A 12,262-nucleotide genomic window follows, 5' to 3' on the forward strand; every position below is an offset into this window, starting at 1 on the left:
GCAACAATGGAACTGTGCTCTAACTGTGTGAACAGTGTCACCCAGGCACAGGCATCACACCATTTCCTTTGTGCAGATTAGATGCAGTTTAAAAAAATGAAATTTCCTTTCATTTAAATTGGTTCAAGTTTAAACAGCCATGGGTCCATGTGATCTTAGATAGCATTGTCCTAGCACCTTAGAGAAAGTAAGGCCCTTAGCTAGACAGCCCTCATCAACACCTAGGCACCTGAGTGGTGTTCAGAGAACCAGAGGGTGGTTCAAAGAGGAGATGTGAACAGACATGTGCTTGGTGTGTGGCCTGGTCAAACAAAGCAGCTCCACAGGCCCCCATTACTCCCTCAGAAAACCAGTGGGCTGAGGTTAGGGGAGTCAGGAATAGCTGGGGTCCTGAGAAGGGCTCTGTCTCTACTGTGCCCACTCCCTGCCCAGCCCCTGGGAGGAAGCTTGTGGAACTGAAGGCCACAGGAGCTGTGCAATGACAGAGAGGAGTGCCGGGGGCAGTTTGGGGGCTCTGTGGTGGATCTGAGGACCTTTGCTGATCTGCCTGTTCATCTGATCAGCCATGGGGTTAGCACTACTTGGCCTGGAGCCGTGCAGGACTTCCAAGAGTAGGTGGCAGAAAGGATGGCTTGGATCGGACAGTTGCTGTCTATGTGCAGCTTCTGCTCTCTTACCATTGATGTCCAGAAACTCCTCTGCCATGACAGCAGGTCCTTTGTCAATGGGTTTGCCAGAGCCATTGAAAATCCGACCTGGGAGGAACAAGGAGTACAAGAAGATGGCAATGCTCCCAGCATCTGCAAGGCCACCCGCTCCCCATACCCCTTCAGAGTCTCATTACCCTGTATTCTCCACCTCCTCAGTCCCCAGCTACTACAGGCAAAGCATTTTGGAGTCATCCTGTCCACTGGCCTGAGCCCAGGTTGACCACTTATCAGAGAATCAGGCTCAGTAAAGAAGGGCTTAGCCATCCCTTTCAACCTGCACCTGCCATGACCTAGCCTCACCCCTTCATTATTGAGCGTGGTCTATATGCTGGGCCCTGCACTAGGGATGGGAGCTAGAGAGAGAATATAACCTCAGGCCTCAGAGAGCACGTAGGAAACATACAAGTACAGGCAGTGGAGGGCTTTGCCAGAGAAGCCAGAAAGACCGAGGAGCACCCACACTGCCTCTCCACTCTCACCCAGCATGTCCTCTGACACAGGAGTCCGCAGGATGTCCCCGGTGAATTCGCATGTGGTCTTCTGGGAGTCAATCCCAGAGGTCCCCTCAAACACCTGTGAGTTAGGCATCATTGCTGAGTGGTTTGTCTAGAAAGGGTGAGGCTTCCTATCATCGTAGGCCCTCAGTGCGCAGCTCTGAGCACATTGTTCTCTGGGAAATAGGTCCTTCTTCCCTCCAAGGCTTGTAAGATAGCCTGGGAACTCTGAGTTCATTCTTAGAATCGGCACACTTACCTGAACAATGGCTTTGGTCCCAGACACTTCAAGCACTTGGCCACTCCTTTGAGTACCGTCAGGGAGAGTAAAGTTGACAATCTCAGCGTACTGGGCAAACTGTTAGGGAGAAAAACCATTGGGGTGAAGCCATATCACCTCCCCATTTCTCCTCCTCTGATCTTAAACTACTGTCTGTCTTCTTGTGCCCTGATGTGGGGAAGAGAGGGGCACACTGGAGTAACTAAGACTTTAGTCAGAAGCACGTGGTACAGCCACAGCTCCTTCCTTAGTGCAAGTTTGTGGCAGGTGTCTAATTACATGATTATTGAGCCCTAAAGTCATTTACTCATGAGCCTTAGATTTTTTTTTTTATCTTTAAAACAAGAATGTTAAGAATAAGTCCCACTCCATAAGCAGCTGTAACCAGGGTGGGAGTTACACAGGCAAGCTGTGAGGACAGCCAGGCAGGGGTTGGGGTGGGGCTAAGGACACAGTAGCACAAAGTGGCCTTTGTGGCCACCCAGATCTCCCAAGCACCAAGGAGAACCACACTTGTCACCAGAAGAAAGACTCCCTGTTTTCCAGGTGTCACCATGAACCAGTGATACCCATTCCTAGTCATGGAGCTGCGGTTGATGTCTGTTTACTGAGTGACAACTCATTCTTAGCTATAGAGTGGGGTTTGGGGAGGGGGTCACTGACATCTGTGTAATGCTTAGGAATTTAAACACAAGTCAGGTCAATAAACAAAGTATATAAGGGACTCCTACTATGAAAAGGATTTGATTAAAGCATTTGAATAGGCATTTCTCTAAAGATGCAGATATGGCCAGTAGGCAGGGAGCAATGTGTTCCCATCTTCCTTAACCAATTAGAAAATGAAAACCAAGACCATGCTGAGATGCCACTGCACACCGTTAGGGTGGCTGTGACAATGATGATAATAATAGTGATAATAATAATAATAATTCAGCTAACACACACTAATGCAGATATGGAGGAATTCAGAACCCTCTTTACTCTTCTGGGTGGAATATAAACCAATGCACTTTGGAAAGCAGTGTGCAGTTCCTCAAAAGGTTAAAACAGAGTTACTATTTGACCTCAGAAGTTTTACTCTTAGATATCTACCTGAGAACTAAACGAATATAATCTTGAATGTGAATGCTCATTGAAACTTTATTTATAATAGAAAGGAGAGAGAGAGAGAGAGAGAGAGAGAGAGAGAGAGAGAGAGAGAGAGAGAGAGAGGGAGAGAGAGAGAGAGAGAGAGAGAAGAAAACAGGGCAACAGGGCTGGAGGATCCAGTTCCAGAGGAACCAACACATTCTTTTGGTCTCTGTGGGCATTGCACTCATGTGTATACACACACATAGACACAGACACAAACACAGACACACACATAAATAAAAACAAAATCAATCTTTAAAAGAAAAAGAAAGGAGAACAAATAGCTATTGGAAAAAGAAACCACAACAAGCTCTACTAATCAGAGTCAGAAAACAAGAAAAGAAATGTGTGTGTGTGTGTGTATGTCTCTCTGTGTGTATATGTGTGTATGAATTTAGAGAAAATGAATAAAGACTTAAGGGAATACAACTCAAGCCAGAACAAATTAAAAATTAATAGAAAGAAGAACAATCTTACAATTTTTTGGAGAAAGATCTCACAATATAGCTGTCTAACTTGGAACTTGATTTGTAGATTAAGTTGACCTTGAACTCAGAGACCTGCCTGCCTCTTGTCTCCTGAGTGCTGGCACTGAAGGTGCTAAAGGCGTGTGACACTTTCCTTGGCTGATTCTGTAATTTTCAAGATATTAAATCATTTAAAGCATCAGCCAGTGATAGTTGTGCCAGGAAATTTTAACAAGCAAGAACAAATAATTCCAAGTTTTCTTAAGCTCTTCAAAAGATACTGGGTTTAATTCATTTTATGAGTCAAGTGTGACCTCGACACACACACACACACAAGAAAAAAAAACACTATGGGAAAACTGGAGGCTGCCAGCTCACGAACAGAGATCCCCAAATCCTAACTGAACATTCACAAGTAGAGTACAGCATTGGATAAAAAGGACCAAGTTAGAAAAAAAATGAAGACAGACACATAGGGCTGATTTCAGAGCATGAGGTTACCCTAACAGGGAACTTTCCAGTGAAGTGCATCCTATTAATGAATTACCAGATTTAAAAATCAATATTCTAGGGGCTGGAGAGATGGCTCAGTGGTTAAGAGCACTGACTGCACTTCCAGAGGTCCTGAGTTCAAATCCCAGCAACCACATGGTGGCTCACAACCATCTGTAATGAGATCTGATGCCCTCTTCTGGTGTGTCTGAAGACAGCTACAGCGTATTCATATATAATAAATAAATAAATCTTTAAAAAAATTTAAGAAAAAAAAATCAATATTCTAAAAGTTGGAGAAGAAAGTTTAAAAAAATTGTCTAAGGTGTCCTGGAGATGGCTCAGCAGTTAAGAGTTCATGATATACTCTAATTGCAGTTGGCCTCTGGTGGCTCCTGAGAAGAAAGAGGAGAGAGAAGGTGGGGGGCTCAACCAGTAAAGCGCTTGCTTATAGTAACATCACAGATGAGAACGCACTGAGGGGCTACAGGGATATGAGATGGTGGGTCCTTCCACAGACCCTGCTGGCAGTCAGGTCCTGGCACCCTTCAGAGCAAGCACTCCTGCCTCACACCAATATTTGTCTGTATATTTACTGTGGTCGTGAGGGTAGCATCTGAGGCGCTAAGCACTCACACTGCTCCTGACACTCCTGCTGCCAATGTTTACATACAATTACCCTTGAACACTCGGTTCTCTTTGTAGCTCTATCTTATAGCAAAGAGAGAAACCGTATAAAAGGATGTGTGATTCGTGATCTATTTGTTGCAGCAGAACCTGTAAACAGAACGGGATTGCTCAATAAGTCAATATTAGCTTTCTTTTCTTTTTCCTTGCCTGACAAATGCAACTTAAAGAAGTCTTTGTTTTGGATCATGATCTGAGAGGCGTGGGCAGAACTTGAGATGGCTGGCCACAAGGAGAGAGGAATTCTGGTGCTCAGCTTCTGTTCCTCCTTTCCTCTTTTTAGTCAGCCTGGGACCCCACCTTATGGGATGATGACACTCATGTTCTTGGCAAGTCTTCCATTCTTAATTAAACCTCTCTGGAAACGCTCTTACACACATACCCAAATGGCATGTCTCCTAGGTGATCCTAAAATCTAGTTGACATTGAAGGTTGATCCTAAAATCTAGTTGACATTAAGCCCCACAAATATCAGTATACCCAGAAACACGGTCTGGTGGGTCACCATCCAACAGGGGTACAGGTGTCGCTCCACACCTGCGCTGTTCACCTGTATGTGAGCACAGACTCCAGGTTTCACGGGGCTGGAGACAACAGGACAGATGATTAATAGTCTTTCCTTTGTTTTTCGGGGTACAAGGAGCATGCGTTATTTTTGCTACTAAAATATAATAACATTTGGTGACATGTTTTAGTGCCAGGAGTTATCATCGTTGTGGCTGTCATTCTGTCCCCTTATGGCCACACACTAGTGACCTTATGGGTCTGGGGAGAGGTGGATATACTAGTAACCAGAGTGAGGCCATTCTCCCAGGGTTTCCCTTCTCAGATTTTCAGTGATGACTATCACAGAAGGCGGTTTTGTTTGCCCCCTTCTCCCAGCGGTCTCTAGATCCCATTGTGTGGGGTTGCTCTAGAGTGGCCCTTCTCAGCCCAAATTGCTCCGAAGTGGTTAAGAGATGCGGAACCCCAGCCATTTGGCATGTCTACCACAAGAGGGCGCCCAAGAGCAGAGAGACAAAGGACGTGAGTGCTACAGCAAAAGTTCCACTCTTTCCTCCTCTGCTCCCTTCCGTGTCAGCCTGGGGTCTTATCTGAAACCACCCCTGTCCCCAGTGTTTGTCCTCTCACTGGAGAGATCGGACTGTCAGCCTGAAGAGGAAAAATTCATCAGAATACCAACTTGGGCCTAAAAGAAACTAGGCAGTAGTAAACCGGCTCAACAAAATCAGACAGAGAGAAATGCAGCTCAGGATTCAGCTCTTGCCTGGTGCGCATAAGGCCCTGGGTTTGATCTCTAGTCCGTGGGTCGGGAGGTGAAGAGGGAGAGACCAAGAGGTGAAGGAGGGCCAGCCCAGGTAAAACGGGATTCCAAGGGCCAGCACTCGCCCCAGCCGCCACCTCCCCAGCCCTGGGCCCCTTGTGCCTCCCACAGACAAGAAGAAACTTTGCAGAGCGACAGAATTAAAAAGAATTAAGACAAAGTACCTGGATGGACAGCTTAAAAGAAACCCTGGATATAGCCTAGGGCTTTGAAGAGCGACAGAATTAAAAAGAATTAAGACAAAGTACCTGGATGGACAGCTTAAAAGAAACCCTGGATATAGCCTAGGGGCCAGGAGAGAGACTGAAGAGTCTTACCTTGACCTGGTCCAGCACCACCAGAGGCCCATTGACGCTGCACACCGTCCTATAGGCTGGGGGAGGGGAGGGGTGGGTGAACGTCTCACCCTTAAGTCCCACTGTGTTCTACCTCTAAGAGAATATACATGTGCACACACACACATTCATGTGGGTGCCCCACACACACATACACTTACACACAGAGAAAGATTGAGAGAGAGAGAGAGACAGAGAGAGTCATCTTCTGTCTCCTGCCTTCTGTGCATCCCCCACTCCTCCTCAGCCTGGGCCATCAGGGTCATTAGCTGTGACAGCACCAGCCACCATTGCTGTAAGGGTCAAGCCCCTGCCACAGACCCCCCACTGTCTCGACACCTGCAGGATGCTGGAGGAGGGCATGGGGGCAGAGGCCTCCACAGAAGCCTGCCCAAGCCTGCTGAGCTCTCTACCCCATGTGCTTCCCCTCTGGCCTCAACCCCCACCTCTTCTACTCCCTCTTCCCAACTCCACTCACATTTTCCAAAAGGTTCTGGGCCACAGCTGTGGCCTCCTGGACCCTTCCCCAGGCCCCCACTGCCCTCCCTTCACCCTGTACTGATGAACTCTGTGGGATGAGGGGCGCTGTAGCCCTGTTTCCTCCACCAAGCCCTGGCCAGGTCCCACCAGCTCACTAGGCATCCTGTGGGGGAGGGAAGGGTGTTACCAGGAAGAAGAGTACATACATATACAGACAGACAGACAGACACGCATGCATGCACGCACGCAGGCACGCACGCACACACGCACGCACACCACAGTGAGAAGAGAGCTCAATTCCCAGGGTAAGATCCATGGACTGTCAGCCAGGAAGCCTACCTTTTGTCCTGCTGAAGTTAGCTCAGAGACTCTGAGGAGGCCATGGTCTCTTGTGGTAAGGGAGTACCATAACTAGTCTTTTTCAGGGATTCTGGGGTGCACCAGTAACACAGTGGAGACCAGTAATTTAGCCAGACCAGATGAATGGGGTGCTGGGAAGGAACTGGGTCGCTCACAGACCACAGAGTTCAGGGGAGGTGGGCACAATGGGCCTGGGACTGGGAAAAGCCTGGCCTAGAGTCACTGGCATACTGGTGGCAGATCTGGGGAAGGGCCTGCCCTGTGCTCCCCATCAGCCCACACTGGTTCACAGCATGCCCAGCCCCAGAAGAAGCCAGTGTCCCTGTCTGTGCCTTCCCAGTCATTTAAGCTGTGTTCACCGTGTGTGCACCAGAAGGAACAGATGTGCAAGGCCATTCTTTTGCTGATCTTTGCAACAATCCTCCCAGTGTAAGGACTATGCAAAACTCAAGGCTGAGCCTAGGTGGCCCGTGTAGGATATCCCATTCCTTTCCCCTGAAGGAGGTCTACCTTTATTGGAGGCAGCATCCAGGAGAAGCCCCTCCTGGAGTGAAGGGCCAGCTCCCTGTCCTGGGTTTGTCCCTCAGCCAGCCTTGGTCAGTGGCTCTCCTCAGCCTCTTCCTGCAGCACCTGGTCTCACAGGGGGACCACTACTACATCATCAGGCACATTTCCCTGGAGGCTCCTTCTCCTTCTCTTCTTCCACCTCTACCTTCCTTGGAAGAAACCCACAATGTCCCCCACTGAAGGGCTTCTTGCAGACCAGCCCAGGCCTTGCTCCCTCTCTGTCATTCCCTGTTCCCTGGGACTCTGCCCTCTCTTCCTCATCCTTTCCTTTCTGTAGAAGCTATCCAACTGCCACTAACCAAGGCACGTAAGCGATCACTCAGATGGAGGCCTAATATCCAATGGGAGGGACGGAATGAGAATGGTATTACTGAAACTATAGGGAACTACAGGGATGTTAGGATGGGGAGATCAGGACGGCCAATGAGGTGAAGAACAGGATGGGTGGGCCTCACAGAGGCCAAGATGGACAGGTAAGGTATGAAACCAGCAAGCAAACGAGATGCAGGGTCAGTGAGATGGACTTGAGAGCAGATTGGGTGCTCATTCTCAAGTAGGGGATGCCCTCAAGTTAGGGGAGTCTCCCAAGCAGCCCCAGGGAGTTGTGGGAAGTGCCCAGTGGCAGAGTTGAAAGAAGCCCAGTGGTTTTAGCTCCTCAGTGCCTTGAGGGACAGGGAGGCTGGAGATGGTTCATGGAGATGATTCGTGACTCCCCTAGGCTGGCTTCCAGTGAGGGGAGGGCTGTCAGGAATGACCTCTGCTGTGCTCAGCACAAGGCAGACACAAGGCAGTGCCTAAGGCTGGTTGAGTTCTGGAAGGCACTAACTGGCTGCATGACCTCAGTATTCCCATGTGTCCCACATCAGAACCAACAGGTATCTTCACCGTGGTCCCAAACCAAATGAGAATCCTGATGCCCAGCATGGGGCCACACTTGGAGCTTTTGCCTCTGAGGGCCACAGGGGAAAAGACAGGAAAGAATATGTACAGGAACGGGGGGGGGGGGGGCTGGTGGGCCACGTGGCATACATTCTGATGAAATTTTACACACTATGAAAATGGTATAGAGTGGAACTGGTGACCAGCAGAGGCAGGACCAGGAGCAGCGCCCGGCCAGGGTGGGGAGACAGACTGGCAGGCAGGTGTTTCCAAACCTGAGGAGAGCTGGCTAGATCCACAGAGTTGGGGGGAAGACAGCAGTGAGCCTAGGGCCAAGAGACTGCAGGGTGTGTGGGTCAGAGTGTCTTGTCTCAGGAGGGGAGAGAGCCCTAAAGGCCACAGGAATCACTTCCAGTCTCAAAACCTTGGAAGACAGGCCTTTCTGCTTTCTTCTGTGACAGCCTGCTCCCCAACTTCAAGACTTCACAGTTTGCCCTGTGAAATCTCTATTAGCCCTGAGGTCCAGCAATTTTACCTGGAGAGAGGGTACCTGGAGATGGAGGTTAGAGATTAGAGGCTGGGCACCCTGTTTGATGTGATGGAGGAAGGAGAGTGGGGAGCAATGCTGGTGGCCTGCCTGGCCCTCTGGTGGCCTGCCTGGCCCTCTGGTGGCCTGCCTGGCCCTCTGGTGGCCTGCCTGACCCTCTGATGGGCTGCCTGACCCTCTGGTGGCCTGCCTGGCCCTCTGGTGGCCTGCCTGGCCCTCTGGTGGCCTGCCTGGGCCTCTGGTGGCCTGCCTGACTCTCTGGGACTCTGGTAGGGAGATCATAGCTTTGCTCAGTCCAGACCACATGGTGACCCCCGTGAGGTGTCTGAGTCCTCTCCGCACACCCAGCTCTAGACAGGAATGGCAGAGTGACTGGAGGAAGACTCCGCTCTCTCTGCAGTATGGAGCCCTCACTGTAGAAAGCTACTCAAGTACCAGCTTCAACAGCGACTGCAAGCCCTTCAGGCCTTGCCCTTGCCTAACTCCTACAGCACTTCTACCCAACCTTTCCCCGCTGAACAGCCCCGGAACCCCAGACTGGCACCTTGAGGAATTGCAGACCCCAACCTGAGACTAGACTATTCCTCAGAACCTTCTGTTTTTATTGATTTCGTGTGTGTGTGTGTGTGTGTGTGTGTGTGTGTGTGTGACTGATAAGATTTCACTCTTAATCCATTTGAGTGGCCATTTATTTGCCTTGATTAGTGGCAGTTGGACAGCATTCACAGTCCAGGCTTGCTTCAAACTCACTCTTCTTGACCAGGCTGACTTCAAGCTTGTGGCCATCCTCCTGCCATATCCTCCTAAAAGTTGGGCATATAGGCATGCCAGCATACTGAGCTTTGGGTTATCCAGTTAGGACTCAGGCAAAGGGAAACTGAGCACCAAAGCTCTCCCTGGCTGGCGGGTACCCTGACTGTGTCCCTTGCATGGAGAGGTAGGCTAAAGTGGTTCTGGGGTACTCAGGGATTATGGCCACTGCCCACCCAGGGATGTCCCACTTGACCCTGAAGAAAGAAACAGGATGATGAGCTGCCAGGAGCACTGGCTCCTCTGACCTCAGGGCACTTGCTCAATGGGCTTTCCCCAGACTCCGCCCTGTCCAACCCCTTCCATTGTCTCTGACACTGGAGTTGCTTTGGGGGCTGCAGGGTGGAAGAGTGCTCCTGACCCCCACGGCCCAGCAGCCTTCCCTTGAAAGGCTCAGCAGGGCTCCTACAAGGCCCTAATTAGCGCAGGCCCTGCTACACCTGCACTGTCTTGTCTTAGTCTTGTCCCCCCACCTCCGTCATCCCTTCCCCCCCAGCAGGCTGGAGGCCAGGGTTGGGGCAACCCTAGGGCAGCAGATTCTGCTCCTCCATCACATCCAAGCTGGGGGGCCTGGGGGAGGGGTCACCATTCGAAGATGGGTCTTAGAATCAAACCTGCCTATTAGGACCGCACCAGGGCGGTAACTCCCTCCCCGTTGGCTCTCAGACTCTGGGTTAATGACCTGACCAGGCTCCATCCCTCCAACTTGTCCTTTTGTACATTTGCACAAGCCTTACCCCCCATCCCCCTGCAAAGCTCCACATCTACCCACAGACCCCATGAAGCTGCACCTCCACAATAAGCAGAGACCCTTGGGGGAGTAAGGGTAGCTCCACCGGGCAAGGAGGGCCCTGCTTCCCAAGGTCACATTGCTAGCACTCATGTCCAGTTCCAACCCTGTTCTGCCCCCACTTTTCTGGCCAGCTCTGTCTCTCAGCCTAGCATTAAGACACTCTTCCACTACAGTTGTGCCCTGTGATGGCCAGACTTGCCTCTATGCAAGGCTGCAAGAGCCCTTGGGGCCCTGACTCTCTGGGCTGGCCCATCTCCTAGGCTCCCTGTTCGGTTCTCTAGCCTGAGCTAATGACTGCCATTTCAGAGTAGAGTGCCTGGCAGCCAGGGAGGAGGGCGAGGGAGACAGCCTACCTGTCTAAGGGGGACGACAGCCCCTACTCTTCACCACATCTCCCAGGAAGAACGTCTCCAGGTGCCCAAGATAAATGGAGGGGAATGAGGAACCAGACTGACCCAGGCTAGGACAGTGTGGTTGGAGGGCTGGCCAAGCCTCTAGGGATATTCTGTGTGGACTCTCAGCCTGTGGTAAGGTGATGGCACCATGGCAGAACCTAGAGGGCATCCTTCCATAGCCTTTGCTGTGTCACTGTGAGCATGATTTTATTGTCTTGGGTGGGGGTCAGAACCTACAGGGTGTTGACAATAAACACGTTCCTGGCAGGAGGAAACTGGTGAGAGGCTGCTACAGCTCGAGCCCTCCCACCTGGAGAAGAAAGTGGTGGGGAGGTGAGGCTGCACAAAGGTTGTACCAGGAGATCTTTGTAGATCCCTGTACAGCCACATTCCTGAGGGAAAGCTGAGCCTGGAGGTCCAGACTCCTGCCCCACCCAACCTGGCAGCTCTCCTTTGCCCACAGGTGGGAGAGCCTGTAGGGCAGAGTATCAAATAGCTCCAAACCTGGGCACAATGGTGCCCTCTCTCCTCTGATTTCTGGGCTCTCATGACCCAAGCTTTTGCATAGAGGGCTATCTCTGGACTCTGTGTTCATAAGGCAGGGCCTTCTGGCCTCTGTGAGAAACCTAGCCCGCCCTCTTGCACCCTTTCTTCCTAGTTGGTGCACAATGTGTCTGTGCCAACCTCAGCTAGTCCCAGCACCCAGGGCTGTGCTCCCTGAAGGCTGAAAGGCAATCTGCTTGCTCTGAGCTCAGCCATGGGGTGCCCTGTATGTATACTGAACCTCCTCTGTGGAGTTGGGCAGCCCTGGAGTCAGGGTGAAGGAGGAGTGGCTGTATCTAGCTCCTTCCCCTCCCCCAGCACACCCTGTCAAGGAGCCTCAGGCTCTGTTCAGCTGGGGCCACTCAGGCTGGTTTACTCCAGAGAGCTGGGCTCCAGAGAGCCGAGACTACCAGGCCAGGGAGAGTGACCTTGGACAAGAACATGAGGGGTGTCTGTGGCCCTGTGGGCCTTGCCGCCAGGTTTTCTGTGCCTGACACTGGCCTCCAGATCAGGCACAGTTGCCTACTGACCAGATGAGAAAGGCACACCATGTGTGAACCAATACATGTTCTTACCCCAACAGTATACACATACTCCTGCGGTTACACTTTATGTAAGCATGAATCCACTTAAACTCATAGGTACATTATATTCAAGCACCTGTGCCCACACGCACACACACACACACACCCCTCACCTCCACCCTGTGTGTACAAGCATGCACACACATGCTGTTGCACATTTTGTGCCCCGCCCCCCAGTGGAAAATGCCCTTCTAGTACATGTTTCTATGGATAGATTTTCCCCCCTAGAAGGTGATGCATCTATTGGCACAACACACTGGATACTGAATTCCTCAAGCCAAGTGCCCACTGACTATACTGCTATACACATCAATATACAGATATATTTGCTCACTCATACATGCTCACCTGTACTCTCCCTCCCTCCCTCCCTCCCTCCCTCCC

At 50.9% G+C, this 12,262-nt stretch overlaps 1 protein-coding gene across 1 annotated transcript in view; it reads right to left on the bottom strand.

Annotated features, from left to right (window-relative positions):
• Positions 1-12,262, bottom strand: part of Atp6v1b1 (ATPase H+ transporting V1 subunit B1) — a 17,693-nt gene that overhangs the window by 4,941 nt on the left and 490 nt on the right. Inside the window, exons 2-5 of the mRNA XM_028762456.1 lie at positions 5,903-5,958; positions 1,464-1,562; positions 1,190-1,283; positions 678-755 (exon numbers count right to left, since the gene is read on the bottom strand). Coding sequence (XP_028618289.1) covers positions 678-755; positions 1,190-1,283; positions 1,464-1,562; positions 5,903-5,958 — 327 coding nt within the window. The remainder of the gene's footprint in view (positions 1-677; positions 756-1,189; positions 1,284-1,463; positions 1,563-5,902; positions 5,959-12,262) is intronic.

This window comes from Grammomys surdaster, unplaced genomic scaffold, assembly GCF_004785775.1.
Source record: "Grammomys surdaster isolate TR1022 unplaced genomic scaffold, NIH_TR_1.0 133, whole genome shotgun sequence".
In the NCBI taxonomy this organism is placed as follows: domain Eukaryota; kingdom Metazoa; phylum Chordata; class Mammalia; order Rodentia; family Muridae; genus Grammomys; species Grammomys surdaster.